The 20,996-nt window shown below is 35.4% G+C and overlaps 1 protein-coding gene across 2 annotated transcripts in view; it reads left to right on the forward strand.

Annotated features, from left to right (window-relative positions):
* The window catches only part of LOC136026549 (unconventional myosin-XV-like), a 365,167-nt gene that overhangs the window by 321,825 nt on the left and 22,346 nt on the right, over positions 1–20,996 (forward strand). For both annotated transcript variants that reach the window (XM_065703235.1, XM_065703234.1), the window contains 3 exons: positions 72–223; positions 9,937–10,021; positions 20,505–20,678. In XM_065703235.1, coding sequence (XP_065559307.1) covers positions 72–223; positions 9,937–10,021; positions 20,505–20,678 — 411 coding nt within the window. The remainder of the gene's footprint in view (positions 1–71; positions 224–9,936; positions 10,022–20,504; positions 20,679–20,996) is intronic.

Consider the following 20,996-nt stretch of genomic DNA (forward strand, 5'->3'; position numbering starts at 1 on the left):
TGTTGAAAAAAATATTATTTCTAAGGTCAAATATAGTTGTGACTTCATGCAGTAATTAAATGTCCTTCTAGATGGAAAAAGAGGCCTCAAACTGGCGTGGTGGGGAGTCGCCTACTGCTGAATCTCCTCAGGACTCTTCAAGTTCTCCAGTGTCACCTGATGATGGAAAACATTCTCTGCTTCAGTTTGCTCTGCAGCATTTCAGGCAGAATCCAAGTGATAGGTAAGAGATATCTGATCTCTCAATGTGTTTATGCTATGACCCGATTTGTATATATCGGCGAGGGGTCTTCCACCCCTTGCCCTCTGTGTCTCAAGATTCTCGTCATCTTTGCCTATATTTCTCACGTAATTATCGAGGTTACGTGTTAATTTTCGAACTTCGACACCATCCCCCTCGTTGTAAGTAAATATTATCTGACCTTAAGCACTACATACAAATCGCAGCGTTGACCACCCGTGACGGTGATGGTGAGGAACTGGTGACTTACAGGGTGAGCGAATGCTTGATGCTCCCCTCCCCCGAGATCTTATATGTTTTTTTGAATTTCTTGGTACTTGATATTCAAATTGTCAAATAGAATTTGTGAGAGAATTTTGTCTGCGGAAGGGATTTTCCTTCCGCGGACTTTGTATCGCATAAAGATTTCGCTACTATTCCTACTTAAGATGTCTTGACTTTGAAAATAATTTAATATTACTTTGATTTATTTAACTTGCTTTTTATTTAACTAATTAACTTTATTTAACTAATTATTTAAACTTGCTTTGATAAAAACTTCTTTGGCTACAAGGAAATAGGCCAGGCGTAGAGACATTTCCTTAGAGGAAAGTTTTAAATATGTGTTTCATAATTTTAATTTTTTTTATAGTTTCGCAACTATATTTTAAAATCGGAGGAAATTGAGCCATGTGCTATTAAATTTACAATTTATGCATATGAAGTCTTCGGGCTAATCTGTAGATTTTTAGCTCCCATATTAAAAAAAAAAATTGTATAGAATCGAACAAGAACAAATCCAAATTTTGATAGAGAAACTACTCTAAATCAGTTTTTTTTTTTTATAAATGACAAATATTAGCCTTCTCGGTAGGCGGTTGGTGTAGTAGATTTATCTATCAATTTCTGTCGAGAGTGATGAAGTGATGATATATATATGACTATCTATGATCAAATAGACCGATCACTCTATCAAAATTTGGTAATATAACTAAATTTATCATATAAGGGAGAAATGACAATACTAAAGATTGTATCTTAGTATCCCTCCAAAGCCCAGGGCTCAAATTCTTTGCTCCTTTCCCGTAAAAGGGGCTTAATAAATATTCTACTATTGTTCCATATTTTTGTAGATTAAGTATCGTAGGAAATATTGAAATGCATGGAATCCCGCAATGAAGTATATGAGTTCAAACCTCTCTGTGATTGTGATCTTGTGCTAGGACCTCAACGTCAAGCAGGGATTGATGGAGCACTAACAATAGGAAATCTTTTCGTGAAAAAGTAAGAAATGCACGGAATTTCAGGCCGTTTTGTGACAGAGAGGAAAAGAGAGGCGGGGCCAATCGACGTTAAGCTAATACCGTATCAAACTCTTCATAGTAACGAACTGTAAATAAGGAGCGACCCGGCTCAATAGTAAGCGAAATTCTAAAAAACGGAATTTTGATACCAATATATACATCAAAAGAATGATATTTTCATGCTGATTTTAAATATATAATTTTCATCAAGTTTATTTTTATTCATCAAATTTGCGATCCTGAGTAAATTTGTCTTATTTTCGAAAAAGAGGGATACACCCCCTAAAAGTAATAGAATCTTAATGAAAATCACGCCATCAGATTCAGCGTCTCAGAAAACCCAACTGTAGAATTTTCAAGCTCGGATCTGCAAGATTGTGGAATTTTGTATTTTTTGCCAGAAGAAAGATCATGGATGTGTTTTTTTTCAGGGGTGATCATAACGATCTAGTGGTCCTAGAATGTCGTGAGAGGGCTCATTCTAACGGAAATTAAAGTTCTAGTGCCCTTTTTAAGTGAACATAAAATTGGAGGGCAACCAGCCCCCCCCCCCCCACGGTCATTCATTTCCAAAAATCACCGGATCAAAATTTTGCTATTTTGCCATTTTGTTCAGCATAGTCGAAAAATCTGATAACTAGTCTCTTGTGACGACTATGTCTTCTGTCCAAGTACTAATACTTTGAAATTATTAAATATAATAAAATGTGCATAACTGCAAAAAGTGAGCAAAAAAAATTATGCAAGAGCAAAAGAGCTAAAGTACAAAAAAAGTGTCAACAAACCATATTGACATAAATCTTTGTTGTACGTATATTCAAAATAATAACTTATTGCCTATTGTTTTTCTTACAACTGAAAATAACCTAGATCTCAAAAATTTTATTTACAGATTGACAGGAGTTAGTTCCCTTGCGCTGTCGGGTTTCGAAACTGAGTACTCCGGATAAGCAGTCCTAGTCTTTTCCCCTACACCAGCACAACGGTGAATAACGTTATTATTTTAATGCAATATAATAAATTTAATGTAATAAATTTGAATATAATAAAATAAATTATATAATAAATATAATACTTTAGAAACGAATTTCTTCTGTATATTTGGACATTAGGAGTGGGGGTAAAGTACAGCGGGTCTGAATTTAAAATGTGTTAGGCATAGTTAGTCTGCATATTATAAAGTAAAAATGGTTTTCTAACTACACTCTGTCCAAATGTTTTACCCCCACATAATGTACAAAAATATAGCCCAAATTATTTGCCATATATTTTTTATCACATTTTTTTGTCTTGCCTCACGCCAAGCTGACAGAAACTAAACTCAGAAACCGGTTTACAGTGTGTCAATGAATGAACAACTTGAGTTTTCGACATTATAACAGACATGTAACCTATTTTTTTACTATTAAATAAAAAAACAAGTTTTTTAACTGAAAGTAAGGAGCGACATATAAAATTGAAACGAACAAGAATTACTATGTATATGAAAGGGGCTGTTCCCTCCTCAATGCCCCGCTCCTTACGCTAAAGTTTGACTTTTTCTTTCAACTCTGCTTTTTAAAGCAGTAAAAAACTGTAGCGTAAAGAGCAGGCCGTTGAGGAGGGAACAGCCCTCTTCATATACGGAGTAATTTCTGTTCGTTTTAAATTTTAATGTCGCTCCTTATTTTTAATTAAAAAAAACATGGTTTTTTTATTTAATTTCTGAACGTTTTTGAATTAATGCACGTTTTGGTTTTGGCTCTCCGCACATGGATATTTAAAACAAAATTTGCATATTAATTTTTTTTTGGCTCATTTGCTTTCTCTTTGTTTTGATCTGATGGTTTTGAGAAAAAAGGGGTGGGGGAGGAGGCCTAGTTGCCCTTCAAAATTTTGATTACTTAAAAAGGCAACTAGAATTTATAATTTCTTACGAACGTTTTTATTAGTAAAGAGTATACCTAACTTACGAATTATCTTACGTAACGAACTTCTATATTCGAATATTTTTATTACATATACGAGAGCGTTTGCCCTCTCGTTAATACCTCGCTCTTTACTCTAAAGATCAAAAATTGAAACAAACTTTTTCATATTTTTTGTTGTTTGTTGTTTTTGTTTTAAATAATGCTAGTAAATCCTGCGCCCCTTCATGGAAATTCTCTTCTCTCAGGACAAATTCCTCCATGGAAAGATCCTCCCACGTAACCCATCCCCTCCCCCCCAAAAAAAATCACCCTGAAAATATCTGTACAGTTCCCAATAATCATTACTGCTATAAGTGAACACTTGTCAAAGTTCGCAACTTGCAGCCCCTTCCCCGGGGACTGTGAGGGAGAAAGTCGTCTCCAGAGATAATTTATCAGGTTTTTAAACTATGTTGAACAAAATGGTTATCTCAAAATTTTCATCGGGTGACTTTGGGAAAAATGAGCATGGGAGGAGGCCTAGGTGCCCACTAATTTTTGGTCACTTAAAAGGAGAACCAGAACTTTTAATTTCCGTTAGAATGAGCCCTCTCGTGACATTCTAGGACTACTTGGTCGATACGATCACCCCTGGAAAAAAAAATAAACACGCATCCCTGACCGGTCTTCTAGCAAAAATTACGAAATTCCACATTTTTGTAGATAGGAGCTCGAAACTTCTACAGTTAAGATTTTTTGACTTAGGGGGTGTTTTCCCCTGCTTTACAAAATAAGGCAAATTTTCTCAGGCTCGTAACTTTTGATAGTTAAAATCAAATTTGATAAAACTTATATTTTTAAAATGAGCATAAAAATCTGATTCTTTTGATGTAACAATTGGTATCAAAAACAGTTTGTTACCACGAACTATCTGAGAAACGTTTTATTGGCTGCCAGTGACAGAAATTAGTTGGAGGAAGCTACGTTGGATTTGGGCATTAGCTTTAAGATTAGAAATATTTTTTACTCTGTTTGGATTTTAAATTTGAATAGGATGTAGTCTCCTTTCTAGGAATACACAAAAGTCAGATAGAATAAGAAAAATTTAAAGGTATTGAGAGAAATCCAATACTTCACAGGCTAAAAAAAAAAATCTTCTAGAAAAACAAATCTATAAGACACTTGTGACAGTAGCGATTACCATGGCTGTAAGCAGGTTTGAATAGTGAATCAATTGCCTCTTATTTAAAAATTTCAGGTGAAGTATGATACATAACACCAAACCACTCACCATTTAATGCACACCGTTACGGGGGGGGGAGGGAAACAAAATAGTAATTTCGAGGATCTCAGAAGGTTATCCATTCCAGTGCCCCTACGAGGTTCCAACGACCGGCTACTGCAATGAATTGCTAGTTTTCAATCTTGGGGATTTCAGCAGTATACCTTCTATGGTTTCAAGCCTTTACATTCCGGATATGACTATAAAATTGCATTTTGGTGTCATAAGGCATTCTATGATGGTGTTGTAATGAGGAAAGTATTAAAAAAACGTTTCAACATAAATAATAGATAAAATAACGACATAAATAACATTAAAAAACTCTCTATTGTAATAAGTGCCCTATCAGTACTGGAGAAAAAAAAACGAAAAAGAAAGACATATGAGCGTAAATTTTTCCAAAAAAAACTTTTACTAATAATTTCAATCGGTTTGGAACAAGGGTCAGTGGCGTGACTCTTTAAGCTCAACCAGAGTCGACCCAGTTCTAAATGTCTACCTAAAGGAACATGGAGAAGGCAAAAAGGAAGGGTGTTTGAAAGCACAGAATGACTGGCTCCCAACCCCCCATTACACTTCCTGGGTGAAGGACTATGAAATGGAAATTTCAAGCACCTTCGTTTGGGACTTTAAAGTCCTATGCCATATTCTTTTTTATTACTTTAAATAATACCAAACATCCTGGAATCAGCATTAATGGCAATATTTCTTATGAAATAGTGTTTTTTAGTGTTTCTTTAAGAAATTAGCTACAATGGGCTTTCGATGTTCTAGGAACAATCTCGTTCTGCTACTATTACCCTCAAGTGCGAACGGGCAATGGGCATGAGAAGCTCTGCTAATTTTAAAGTATATTGGACAAAAGGATAAATGTTTTACATCAAAGCGGTAAAAAAAGAAAAAAAAAAAAAAAAAAAAAAAAACGAAAGAATTAACCAGCAAAAGAGATCGTTTCGTTCGAATCAGCTTACACCTGACCAAACCGGCGGAATTGCATTTTGTAGTTACATTACCGATTTGAAAAGAGTTGAGTTGAATTAAGATTGAGCTGAATGTGGTTGAGTTCCACAGATATTCAGTTGAGTGATGGTTGATTTTAATGGGGGTTGAGTTGCATGAGGGTTAAGTTTTACGGGGTTCAGTTACACGTGGGCTTAATTAAATGCGATTTTGAGTTGCATAAGGGTTAAGTTGCACGGGGGTTCAGGTGCACGAAAGTTCAGGTAAGTTAAACGGGGCTGAGCTAGACGAGGGTTCAGTTATACTGGGGTTCAGGTACCAGGGCCTTAAGTTACTTGAGGGTTCAGTTGCACGACGATTCAGTTACACAAGGGTTCAGTTGCGTTGGGGATCAGTTACACGCAGGTTCAGTAACAGGGTGCTTCATTTGAAATTCGGCAGTGATGCCGAGGAATGTGCCAATGGGCCCCCTCTCTATTTAACCCATTTTGTGCTTCTTTTTTAGTGAGTTCCTGCCATTTTTATCCTTTTCTTGTTTTTCATTTTATGACAAATATATAACTGCTCCCAAATGTGGCACCCCTTAAAAATCTTGGAATAAATACTTGGAGAGGATCTTTGAATTCTTGTCGCCAGTTGGTAAGGAATCATGGGAAAGGGAAAATATAGAAAAAAAAGTCAAGGTGTATGAAAATACAAACATATAAAAGAGAATTTTAACTAACTCTTTTATAAAAGAGTTATATAGAGTTATATAGAATATATAACTGCTCCCAAATGTGGCACCCCTTAAAAATATTGGAATAAATACTTGGAGAGGATCTTTGAATTCTTGTCGCCAGTTGGTAAGGAATCATGGGAAAGGGAAAATATAGAAAAAAAAGTCAAGGTGTATGAAAATACAAACATATAAAAGAGAATTTTAACTAACTCTTTAATAAAAGAGAACTAAAAAAAAATTAAAACATTCGTAGCATCATATCGAAGTTGAACCATGACCCCTGCTTGAGCCCTGGCTGAACTTACGTTGAAGTAATTGGCCCTGGGGCCATAAAAATAATAATAATAGTAAAAATGCCGTGCAGAGGAAGAATCCGGTAGGTGAAACCTTTTATATTTCGAATTCTCTTACTAAGAATTAGCGGGAGTATCCGCCGTAAATGCAGTCAATGTGCTAACTTTACTGAATTAGTGTCTTAGGGGCTCAAAATTTTAGAAATCTAAACAAGTAAGTAAAATTTACCTTTAAACAAGTGCGGTACGTTCTAGTAATACAACAGACCCCTAGCGTGGAAAGTTTTAGAGTTGAAAAATAAAATGAGGAAAATCTTGGGTTTATCGTAAAGACGATTGTTTCGAAAAAATAAAATAAAATTAGTTTATCTATACTTTTCGAAAACAAGACCTGGATTCATATAATTGCAGCTTATAGACCTAAGACCCCCATGAAAACCCACAGCCATAATTATTTCGTTTCATCATATTTATATTTCCTTGAAAAATAAAGAAAAACACTTTTTCAGAGAAGCAGAAAAAAATTTCAATGTTGAATTTATCACCTAAACTAACATTCAAGCTGTGGCTTTCATGAAATATATATAAATATTTCACGAGATTTATACTGCTACTACTAACAGTTCACTGTAGTACAGAGCCACCTGAAGGCCATCAAAGCTGCGCACGCTCCTCTTCCACCCCAATATTTTCAAAGCTTCACTCTTTATCCCCTCTCATGAAATTTCATCTTTTTTTAAACCCTTCCTTATGACTTCCTTTCCCATTTGGAGAAAACATCCTTTTCACTCAACCCCATATGGATGGCAAAAAAGAACAAACCTCCTTTAGCCTACTGATTTACACTGAGAGCCGCCTTGTCTAAGTGGATTGCAGGCTGGGCTGGGAATCCTTTGTCCAAGAGGCACAGTTTCGATTCCTACTGTGGCCGGTTATTTGGTTTGCAACAGGGGTCTGTGGCATGACTCTGTAAGCTTAGCCAGACTTGGCCTAGGTCTAAATGGGCATCTGGAGAAATCTGAGGAAGGTAAGCAGGAAGGGCGTGCGAAAGCACAGGATGGCCGGCCTCCAACCCCCGTTGCGCTTCCTGGCTAAAGGGCCACAAAACGGATATCAGCACGGCCAGTTTGATCTTGAAGGTCTAGTGCCGTCATACTTACTCACTTACTGATTTATCCTGGTTATGTACCATGTAATATATCAAAAGATAACTGCCGAACAATGCATTAGATGCGTGACTTACTAAAACATAGATTACGATATCTTAATCGAGGCAATTGAGGATAACTGTGTTACCTTTAGGAGGAGTTAATGAACTCCTCCTCAAGTTTCATTGGGGGGAGTTGGAAGGGGGAACCGGAAATCTTTGAAAACGCTTAGAGTGGAAACGATTAGAAAAATTGAGGTATTTTTAACTTAAGAACGGGTGATCGTTCGTGAGGTATTGTCGCAGAGCTCTTATTTTAAATCCCGACCAGATCTGGTGACATTAGGGGGGGAGTTGGAGGGGAAAACTGGAAATCTTGGAGAACACTTAGAGTGGAGAGATCGGGATGAAACTTGGTGCGCAGAATAAGTAAATGACGTAGATACGTGATTGACGTAACCGGACTGGATCTATTCTCTTTGGGTGATTTTGGAAGGTCCAGTGCTTTGGCGAGTTCTGTGCTTCTGGACGTGCTAGGAAGATGAAAGTTGGTCGACTTTTCAGGGACCTGCACAAATTGACTTGATAAAGTCATTTTCCCCGATTCGACCATCTGGGAGGGGGGTGAAGAAAGAGGAAAAATTAGAAAAAATGAGGTTTTTTAGCTTACGAGTGGATGATTGGAACTTAATTAATTTTGATATTTAGAAAGACATCGTGTCTCAGAGCTCTTATTTTAAATCCCGACCGACATTAAGCCTCTGATTTTCCTTTTAAATTAATCTATTGATTCTTAGAGGTTTGCTAGAGCTCATGCCGTATGAGCTCTTAGCGCTTGTTATAAATTTTGAATGGTTATTACGGTAATACGTAATACGGTAATACGGTAATACGTTTGAATGGTAATACGTATTTTGTAATTTTTGCATTTTTTTGTTTGCACAGTGCAAATTTAAATTTCGTATATTGACGCCACAGATAGTCTTTGAGCCTAAGGATAGTCTCTTATATCTCTTATAGTGGTTTTGAGCCATCTCTTATATTCGATTAAATAAAAAAAAGAAAGTCTTTTTTAACTGAAAGTAAGGAGCGATATTAAAACTTAAAGCGAACAGAGATTACTTCGTATATGAAAGGGGCTGCTTCCTCATCAACGTCCCGCTCTTTACGCTAAAGTTTGACTCTTTCTCTCAACTCTACTTTTTAAAACAGTAAAAAACTTTTATTCCGTTTTTATCCGTTGATCTGTTTTTGGTCACTTAAAAAGGGCACTATAACTTTTCATTTCCGTTAGAATGAGCCCTCTCGCAACATTCTAGGACCACTGGGTCAATACGATAACCCCTGGGGAAAAAACAAAACAAAAAAACAAATAAACACGCATCCGTGATCTGCGTGTTTCGTCCATGATGAGGTTGAAACTTCTTTAATAGGATTCTCTGATACGCTGAATCTGATAGTGTGATTTTCGTTAAGATTCGATTACTTATAGGGGGTGTTTCCCCCATTTTCTGAAATAAGGCAAACTTTCTCAGGCTAGTAACTTTTGATGGGTAAGACTAAACTGGATGAAACTTTTATATTTAAAATCAGCATTAAAATGCGATTCTTTTGATGTAGCTATTGGTATCAAAATTCCATTTTTTAGAGTTTTGCTTACTATTGAGCCGGGTCGCTCCAGTTTGTTGCCACGAACTGTTTGATACTATATTCTCCTTTTTGTGAAAGTTTTATTAGCGTAAGAAAAAAATCAGCATTATACCGTTACACTTGCACACGTGCACGTTAGCGTTACATTTGCAGACTCCAAATATTTTCCAAATTTTTGTATAATTCACTTATTGTTGCGTTTTTAGATTTAACCTTCTCCTCTATATGTAATTTTGTTCACTCATTGGTTTTCTATATGCCCATGTATGTAACTATATTTGTATGCCATATATATTGTAATTAGGGTAAATATAGTATGTAATCATATTTTTGCTAACTTACTGGTAAAGTATAGATATTAAAACTATTACAAAAGCGAAGAATAAAGCTAATGGAAGAAAAGAAGGAAGAAGACGGCTTAAAACATGTTTGTGACACCTTTATAACGTACTAAAAGTGTTTTTTTCAAGGGTTGGAAGTGGAGATGAATTAGACAAGAAAAAGAAGTCAAAGAAGCATAAGGAACCAGGCGCTGATTGGACTTGGAAAGAACAGGTATAGTGGTTATCCACTCCTCATTAGATAGAAGTTTGTTCCCAAAAGTATGGTATGCGGTACTCAGGGGTAGGAATGGAGTTTGATCGGGGTGTGCGTTGCCCTGGAGTTTGGTAAGGATGTGCCCTGTGCCATGCAAGAAGCAGTATATTGAACGTAAATTTCATTCCAGATTAAGATTAAAACCTGAAAACCGAATTATGGCTATTTGTAATCTCTTATATACAAAACTTCATCTTGTCATTGATTCAAATAATCGTTATTTACAATATTATTTTGTTTCTGTGTGCCATATTTGAGTTATATTTGATTTTGAATTAAAATCAAGTAGTTGGGGTGATCAAGCCATGCCTAATTGTAAAAAAAAAAAAAAAAAAAAAAAAAAAAAAAAAAAAAAAAAAAAAAAAAAAAAAAAAAAACAGATAGTCCGATTGAGTGAGAGCCAAATCTGGCACTAACCCCTTTATTAGGATTGTATAAAAATAATATTATTTCATTTGTTAATATATAAGTCTATCTATTATCCGTCCATTCGTCATTCCTAGGGCAGAATAATTGAGATAGATAGTTAATTTGTTGCTATGTGCCATTATATTTTATTCATTTTTGTTAAAATATATCCATTTTTTCCACGAGAGCCACTCGGTCTAACAGAAATTATAAATGTTATGCGTACCCCAGGGGTAGTAATGGAGTTGGTTAGCGCATGCTTTTTCCTGGAGTTTGGAGGTGATGTTCCCTGCACCATTCAAGGAGCTGTCGATTGAACGTGGTATTTTATTTTGGATTCAAATTAAATCCAGAGAACCAAACTATGGCTATCGGTCATCTCAGCACACACCATTTCATATTATTAATTAAACAAAAAAACAAGTTTTTTTTAAAGGAAAGTAAGGAGCGACATTAAAACTTAAAACGAACAGAAATTACTCCGTTAATGAATGGGGCTTTCCCTCCTCAGCGCCTCGCTCTTTACGCTAAAGTTTGACTCTTTCTCTTAACTCTACTTTTTAAAAAAGTAAAAAACTTTTAAAACAGTAAAAAACAATGCAAAAGTGTATAAAACTTTGCCCTCCATGAAGATAGCTTTGAAGAATGATTGAAAGGAAAGTAAAAATGGTGGAAAAAATAATAGAAAATGGGAGGGAAAGAACCATGATGCTTGATTTCTTAACTTGAAATGAATCCGTTGACGGATTAAAGTGGTTAAAAAGCGGCGGAATAAAGTGGTAGGGTTCGCGAATCTCCCTCCTCATGCCTTTATTTATAGGTATAATTGTTAATGGTACGATAGTTACTTTTATGTCTACAAATCTGATCGGCAAAAGTAGTAAAGAATTATAACAATTAAACAAATACACATTTACAGTAAGAATTCAAAATTTTAGTCACTGTCCCAATGTCTGAGCATTTATCTTGTCCCCCTCCCCTTCCAAATCTGAGCCTTTTATGGCAATAGTAAGGCATAATTCAATGCACAGCACAAATATATGGTCTTTGACCATGTCGCCGATAGGAGAGAAAGGTTCATAATCGAAAAATTAGTTTTAAGTACTACATAACTTTAAAAGTCTTTTTGTTGTTTTTTTTTAGTGACTACTGGGGTCATTTCTGATTTGATTTTTTTTTTTTTTGCTGATTTTCTAACTCTGCTAAATTTTTTTTGAAGGTGCGGTTCAGATCTGAAATTGAGCCACCAAAGATATCAAAATAAAAACATTTGTTGCCCCTGACTCATCTTGCGTCTATTCATGCTACAAAAGCGCCTTTGGTTGTTTCAAGATTAAATTTTTGAAGGGTGATTTTTGTTATTATTAAAACGCTGAATACATTATGTATAGGACAAAACTGAAATTAAGACAAAACTTCTAAGACAAAAAACGTCGCTTCAGCTTGACTATTAAATAATAAAAAAACAAGTTTTTTAACTGCAAGTAAGGAGTGACACTAAAACTTAAAACGAACAGAGATTATTCCGTATATGAAAGAGGTTTTCTCCTCCTCAACAACCCACTCTTTACGCTAAAGTTTGACTCTTTGTCACAACTCTACTTTTTAAACAATAAAGAACTTTAGCGTAAAGAGCGAGGCGTTGAGGAGGGGACAACCCCTTTCGTACACGGAATAATTTCTGTTTGTTTTAAGTTTTAATGTCGGTTCTTACTTGCAGTTAAAAAAACTTGTTTTTTTTTAATTTAATTTCTGAACATGAATAATTAAAACGAAATTGCATATTAATTTTTTTGGCTAAATGGCTTTCTCATGTTTTGTTCGGACGATTTTGATAAAAAAGGGGCGGGGGAGGAGGCCTAGTTGCCCTTCAATTTTTGGTAGCTTAAAAAGGCAACTAGAACTTTTTATTTTTACGAACGTTTTTATTAATAATAAATATACGTAAATCACAAATTAACTTACGTAACGAATATCTGTGTTTGAATATTTTTGCTGCGATTATGAGGGGGTTTACCCCCTCGTCAATAACTCGAGTTTTACACTAAATCTTAAATTTTGTCCCAATTCTTTAAGAATGACCCCAGAACCACAAAGGCCGTAAAATAAATAGTTGAAATTACTTAAAAGTATTTTAGCGCAAAGAGCAAGGTATTTAGGAGGAAAGAAACCCCTCGTATGCATAATAATTTCTGTTCGTTTTAAGTTTTAATGCTGCTCCTTACTTTCAGTTGAAAAACTTTTTCATATTCATTTTTTCATGGTTTTTTTTTTAATAATGCTAGAACATCCTGCGCCCCCTTCATGGAATTTCTCTTACCCCATGATAAATTCATCCAAGTAAAGATCGTTCTACATAGCCCCCTACCATCAACCAAAAAAATTCCTCTGAAAAAGTCTATACACTTCCCAATAACCATTACTGTATGTAAACACTGGTCAAAGTTTATAACTTGCAGCCCTCCCCCGAGAACTATGGGGGAGTAAGTCGTCCCCAAAACATCTTATTATGTTTTTTGACCAAGCTGAACAAAATGGCTATCTCCAAATTTTGATCCGTTGATCTTGGGAAAACAAATGAGCGTGGGAGGGGGCCTAGGTGCCCTCCAATTTTTTTGGTCACTGAAAAAGGGCACTAGAACTTTTCATTTCCATTAGGATGAGCCCTCTTGCGACATTCTAGAACCACTGGGTCGATACGATTACCCCTGGGAAAAGGAAAAAAAAGAAAACAAACAAATAAACACGCACCCTTGATTGGTCTTCTGTCAAAAAATACAAAGTTCCACATTTTTGTTGATTGGAGCTTGAAATTTCTACACCGGGGTTCTCTGATTAGTGGGGATCAGAATCTTAAGATTCTGTGACTTTCAATGGGTGTTTCCCTCTATTTTCTGAAATAAGGCAAATTTTCTCAGGCTCGTAACTTTTGATGGGTAAATCTAAACTTAATGAAACTTATATATTTAAAATCAACATTAAAATGTGATTCTTTAAATGTAACTATTGTTATCAAAATTCTGTTTTTTAGAGTTTCTATTACTATTAAGCAGGGTCGCTCCTTACTACAGTTCGTTACCACGAACTGTTTGATTACGAAATACTGACAATGAAAGAATATGTGCTGAACTGAAGCAGCTTCCATTCCAAGTCACTCTATCAAACAGTTCGTGGTAACGAACTGTAGTAAGGAGCGACCCGGCTCAAAAGTAAACGAAAGTCTAAAAAACGGAATTTTGATACTAATAGATACATCAAAGGAATTGGATTTTTATACCAAGTTTAAATATATAAGTTTCATCAAATTTAGTGTTACCCATCAACAGATACGAGCCTGTGAAAATTTGCCTTATTTAGGAAAATATGGGGAAAAAACCCCTAACAGTCATAGAATATAAACGAAAATCACACCATCGCATTCAGCGTAATAGAGAACCCTACTGTTAAAGTTTCAAGTTCCTATCACCAAAAAGTTTTTTGGTTCTTATCACCAAGTTTTTTTTTATCGTTTTAAAAAGTGCAGTTTTGACAGAGTCAAACTTTAGCGTAAAGAGCGAGGCGTTGTGGAGGGACAACCCTTTCATATACGGAGTTCGTTCTGTTCGTTTTAAGTTTTAATGTCGCTCCTTACTTGCAGTTAAAAAAACTTGTTTTTTTTTGTTTAATTGTACAACACAAATTGATGGAACGGCCACTTTCTTGAATCACGTACACGAGGTGCCGCGTGCCAAGTTTGGTGGAGGTGTGTTAAGCAGGGTGGAAACTGTTCCAAGCAGGGTAGAACTGTGTGACATTTTAAGTTGCAAACCAGGTGGCGAAAAGTAGGTGCCCCCTTATAAAAAAAAATCATGATGTAAATCATTAGAGCCTTTAGAGTCTGAAGGGACAGGGGCTCATAGCCTTATATCCTGGATTTTCAGGTACTCCGTGTATTTTCACGTACCCCCCCCCCTGTATTTTCAGGTCCTCTATTTCTAGACAGGCTAAGTCTCAAAGACTGAAAAAAAATCTTGCATTAGGAAGTGAAAAGTTTCTTGGAGATTCTGTAAAACAGGAGTTTCGTCATTGTCCCCTTCAGAATTGTCTTTTGTTCTTCACTGTCCCCACTCCTTCTTCCCCTAAAATGGTGTATATTCTACTCAAATTATAACACGTTTATTTTGACATGTTGTCGAATTTGTTCCAGACCTTTTAGCCCCTTTACGTAGCTCTAAATAATATACCAAGTGAAATTGAAAGTTAATTAAGTTTCCTTATCAGGTAATTTTTGAATAATGTCTTATCCAGTTATTTTTTAAGATGTATGGGAGTGAATATTATCTAATCTTCTTGACTGGTAGTGATGACTAGCGATTTGAAACGGCATGGCGTTGCCAAATAATTTCTTTAATTATTTATGCCACCTGAGACGCAAATGCACGAGAAAGTTGGGTAGGCTGGGGGAACGATTTTTTTTCTTTTTTAACAAAGGTATAAAAATGAATTCCTAAAATATATGTATTCTAAACATAAATCTTTTTTTACAATAAAATACAAGCAAGGGGGAAGTAGACCAAGCTAGGGGCCAACGCATTCCCCCTCCGTTTGATGCAGCTTGAGATCCGACTCGGACCTGGCGCTGCAGCTTATGACAAACTTCTACACATTTGTGTTGACTCAAGACATTATTTCTGATCCGTCTTGGTGCCCCTCTCCACCCCTCTCCCAAAAAAGGTAAAAAAGAAAGGGAGTACACATCTAATCATAAAAATAGTCTAAGCCTAAATATACACTTTATGGGAAGCTATTAGTTAGTTATTCTAATTATCTCAATTATTAATTGGCATATGATTTTTTTTTTGTCAAGATAATAATCGTTACAGTCTACGTACATATGGTTAATCAGGTGAGTAAGCAGGATCTTTTTTTTGCGAGGGGGATTTAATTTGATAATTTCAAAAAGAAGTGTCCAGTTTGGCATGTTTTAGGATTTCGAAGGGGGGGGGACTTTTCCCTGCGCACCTTTAAGATGGATTTCACTTGTTTCGTAAAGTTAGGAAAGAAAATACAAATCCCGAGTATAGTGGCACAACATCTTTTCTTTATTATATCCAGGCCATATTCCTGATCCTGCAGTAGGCCTGAAACTCTCATAGGTCAGTTGTGGCACTACATAATAGCAGAAAAATCTGATAAACTATTAAACGACATTTGTTTAGCATCGTTTTCTTATTGTTGGCCATATGACAAAAAGACCCCCCCCCCTCCCTATTAGAAAAATCCAGGCCATTCACCTGCAGTAGGCCTGAAACTCTCATAGGTCAGTCGTGGCTCTACATAATAACAGAAAAATATAATAAATTATTAAACGACATTTGTCTAGCATCGTTTTCTTATTGTGGGCCATATGACAAAAAGACCCTCCCTCTCTATTAGAAAAATCCAGGCCATACACCTGATCCTGCAGTAGGCCTGAAACTCTCATAGGTCAGTCATGGCTCTACATAATAACAGAAAAATCTGATAAATAAATAAATGACATTTGTTTAGCATCGTTTCCTTATTGTGGGTCATATGTCAAAAAAGACCCACCTCCCTATAAGGAAAATCCAGGCCATACACCTGATCCTGCAGTAGGCTTGAAACTCTCATAGGTCAGTCGTGGCTCTACATAATAACAGAAAAATCTAATAAATTATTAAACGACATTTGTTTAGTATCGTTTTCTTATTGTGGGCCATATGACAAAAAGACCCTCCCTCCCTATTAGAAAAATCCAGGCCATACACCTGATCCTGCAGTAGGCCTGAAACTCTCATAGGTCAGTCATGGCTCTACATAATAACAGAAAAATCTGATAAATAAATAAATGACACTTGTTTAGCATCGTTTTCTTGTTGTGGGTCATATGACAAAATAAACCCCCCTTCCCTATTAGAAAAATCCAGGCCATACACCTGATCCTGCAGTAGGCCTGAAACTCTCATAGGTCAGTCGTGGCTCTACACAATAATAAAAAGATATGATAAATTAATAAATGATTTTTTAGTATCTTTTCCTTATTGTCGGTAATATGACAGAAAAGGACCCTCCCCCCTCCCTCTTAGAGAAATTCAGGCCATACACTTGATTTGGCAGTAGGATTGAAGCTCTCATAGATCAGTCGTGGATCTGCACAATAATAAAAAAAAAATCTAACAAATTAATAGATGACATTTGTTTTCAAACAGCTTCACCTACTTTTAAGGTAAACACACTAGTTTTACTCTCAAATATTGAATTGTCATTTTTCTTTGTTGTTCGGATGCCAAATCCGCTCTCTTAAATGTTGCCATGTCATTAAATATGTCATGCTCACATCCAGTTTTAGAAGGTGTTCAAGTTTCACATATTAACTTTAAGTCAAAGAGGAATCTATATTTTCCTTCTCAATTATTTGTTTGTGGAGGTTTTGAAGGCTTATTCCTTCCTTCCGTTAAGTCAGAACTAAATATTTGTAATACTGTAATACTATATATTTTATTTTTAAAGTTTACTTTGATACTTTAGTATTAAACAAATAAATAAAATGCTGCTGTATCTTGTTCGCGGTTTTACATGTTAGTGCTAAGGGCTAGGGTTCGTTCTTTACTAGGTTGCATCTGACACGGCAATCATGATCGGCTTAATAGTAACCGAAACTCTAAAAAACGGAATTTCGATACCGATAGATACATAAAAAGAATCGGATTTTATGCTGATTTTAAATATGTTAGTATCATCAAGTTTAGTCCTACCATTCAAAAGTTATGAACCTGAGAAAATTTGCTGTATTTTCGAAGAAAAAGGGTAAATACACGCTAAAAGGCATAGAATCTTACTGAAAATCACACCATCAGATTCAACGTATCAGAGGACCCCACTTTAGAGGTTTTAAGCTCTAATCTGCACAAATGTTGAATTTTGTACTTTTTGTCAGAAGAAACATAATGGATGCGGGTTTATTTGTTTCGTTTTTTCCCGGGGGAGATCGTATCGACTCAGCGGTCCTGGAATTTCGCAAGAGGACTCATTCAAACGGAAATTAAAAGTTCTAGTGCCTTTTTTTAAGTGACCAAAAAACTAGAGGGCAACTGGGGCCTTTCCCACTCTTTTTTTCCAAAAGTCATCGGATTAAAAGTTTGAGATAGCCATTTTGTTTAGAATAGTAGAAATATCTAATAAGAATGTCTTCGAGGACGACTTAATCCCCCACAGTCTCCTCGGAAGGGCTGCAAGTTATGAACCTTGCCCATTGTTTAAATATGGCCCAGTATTGGTTTTTGCGAAGTATACAGACGTTTTCAAGGGGGATTTTCTCTGCTGGGGGGGGGTAAGGGACTGGGTGGTGTGGGAGGATCTTTTCATGGAGTTATTTTTCATGGGGGAAAATAATTTCCATGAAGGGGGCGCTGGATTCCCCAGCATTATTTAAAAAACGATGAGAAATTAAATAAGACAAAAACAAGTTGTTTTTTTTTCAACTGAAAGTAAGAAGCAACATTAAAACCTAAAACGGACAGAAAACATTAGGTATATGACATGGGTTGCCTCTCCTTAGTAGCTCGCTCTTACGCAAAAATTTGTTTTTTAACTTTTGAAAGAAATTTATATTCTAATTAAACAGTCTTTGTGATTCAGGAGTCATTCTTAAACAACTGCAACAAAAATTAAACTTAGGTTTTTATAAGATTATTATCAATTAAAAAAGCCAAATTCAAAACCTGCATTAATTCAAAAACGTTCAGAAATTAAATATATTTATTTTTTTAACTGGAAAAAAGGAGTGACATTAAAACTTAAAACAAACAGAAATTATTCCGTATATGAAAGGGGCTGTCCCCTCCTCAACGCTCCGCTTTTTACGCTAAAGTCTTTTTTTGTTTTATAAAGTAGAGTTGTGAGAAAGAGTCAAACTTTAGCGTAAAGGGTGAGGCGTTGAAGAGGGGAAAGTTTTAAGTTTTAATATCGCTCCTTACTTCCAGTTAAAAAACTTTTTCATTTATTAATTCTCTCTTAAGGCCGTTCGATACTTTAAAGGATCATCCTATCTCGTATATTACAAGCGTTTTTATTTTGTGCGGTTAAATTATCCAGAATTGATTAGGCATTCTTGCCGTAACTTGTGTAGCGTTAATAAAAGATCCTAATAAAAATAAATAAATAAAATAAAAGTTAATAAAAATAAACAACTGAAAACTAAAAGCCGACCTCTATTTTCCTGAACATCGTAGAAAAACCATTTAACTTCTCCCGTTTTGTGCCACAGATGAGATATTCATATTTAATAAAACTTGTTTCATTAGAAAGCGTAAATTTTGTTGAATTAAATTTTCTGATTAAACGGAGCAGAATTTTCCTTCTGAAGTTCAAGAAATCAGCTCAAAAGGAATCTATTTGAATAATTGGATTTCTTTGGGAGTTTCCTGTTTTGTCAACTACCTTAATTGAAATATTGGTGGATGTGGACACAGGATTCACATTATTCATGTTGTACGTACATTAATTAAACAGCGTTTTCCTTAACAATTAGTAAAAGATTATAGGTTTCCTTTGTTTTTGACTAGCCCCTCGTAAGCTTTTCGAACCGATGACTCATCTAAGATCTCCAACTAATTTTTACCAAAATTATTTTTGGAGCTCCCTATGGTGCTGAGAAAATTTGTTAATGGGTCCTTTGTATTTGAGTCTGTCAGACGACACTGAGACTAGTAAAATGACATTTTGGTATCGAACCCTGTAAGCACTATTACAGTTTTGAATCTACCTAACCCTTATGTAAATTTATGTTTGCTATTACCATTCTTTCAGTAAAATGGACAAGGCATGTTATGATAAACTCAATAAAATACGCCCCGAGTCAGGGATTAATCCTGTCTCAGCAAATTTTCGCATACAGTTATTGTTTTTTCGCGATTTGACGACCTTCATGTTCGGAAGAAGTTGCTCTAATGGGTATTATCATTTGCTAACTTATTGCGGCAAAGACTCAGAAACATGAAACTGTTTGGTTAACTGCTAGAGGGGACACCTTGCACCAAAGAGTACGTTTTACTTATAAGAGTAGAAACTGGTGCTGGTATTGACACAAAAAAGACACCGACACCATCTAGCGTTTGGTCTCTCTTAGCATTTTGTCAGTGCAATAAATAATTTGTAAGACCACGCTGCTTTTCCATTTAAAATTAAACAAATGAAATTATAGAAAAATGGGTATAATATTTCAAATAAGACAGCGAAAAAAAAACTCAGTAATTATTGCTAAAATCATTTTTTCCACTGTCTTATTTTAATTATTTGCCCGTTCTTGTATATTTTACTTGTGTCTTTTCCAGTGTAATAATAAGGCAAAATTAGTTTGACTGACAAAAGTATTATAATTATAATTGCCTAATCTCAGTTTCTGAATAAAACACAAGTAAGAAGCTTGAAAAAAAAATGTCAATAAATCCCAACATCTAGATGGTGTTCGTGACTTTTCTTCGTCAACACTGGCATCAGCTTCCACCCCGCATGGCACTACCTGTATTAATAACTTGAAGGGTAGCTTTATAAGACATAACATTTCTACTTGGAATTATCTTCCAAGGGCGATTATCCTCTCAAACCCGTCTGTTAATTCTTTTATAAGCAATTTTAACTGACAGAATTCTTGGAAGAAAAACTAGGTAAATGGTTGACTAATGGTATTTCAGGTTGACTAATGTGACTATATAACGGTTGACTAATATGGTTATATATGTTTGGTATAATAATGGTTGACTATTTTTTTAGTATAGGGTGCCATGAAATGTGTCACAAAAAATTTAAAGAAAGTCATAAGAACAATAAAAAACATTGGCCGTTGGCATGCAGTCCCATCCTTCCACTGCAAGATGAAGCTTTTTAAGATAATTTTCGATTCTTATTGATTGATTTATTTTTATTTTACTGATGTAAGCTTATTATCAATTTTTAAAACTTAAATTGCTTAATTTTTTTCAATTAATATTCATCGATTTAATTATATTGATTTTTATTCTTGTCAATTTTTCAGGTTGACATGGTCAAGTTTTCAAAGGTTCCTATAGCAGCCAGTTTACTGTGCTTAGATACTACTGAGCTGAATAAGCTTGCCATTGAGTGTTTCCTCGCTATTATGAAATATATGGGCGATCTGCCAATGGGAAAACAACAGTCAGAAGTTGACTGTGTCTACACACTCCTCATGGTAATGTTGCTTTTTTGGCCCTTGGTATTTTAAGTAAACTAAAGGAACTCACCTGTTATAGTGGCAAAACTCAAGAAGTGAAGTTAGGTGAACCCTAATGAAAATTACAAAACATGATGAAAATGTTTGTACATTAGGGGGAGGGTGGTAAAGTATAGCGGGTCTGCATGCAAAATGTGTTAACTACAATTATTCTGCATACTATGAAGTAAGAATTGGTTTTTAACTTCATTCTGTCGAAATACTTTACTCCCACCCCTAATGTGCAAGTATATAGCCAATTATATAAGTCTAATGAACTTTGTCAACCGAAATTTG

This window comes from Artemia franciscana, chromosome 4 (assembly GCF_032884065.1).
Source record: "Artemia franciscana chromosome 4, ASM3288406v1, whole genome shotgun sequence".
NCBI classification, from domain to species: domain Eukaryota; kingdom Metazoa; phylum Arthropoda; class Branchiopoda; order Anostraca; family Artemiidae; genus Artemia; species Artemia franciscana.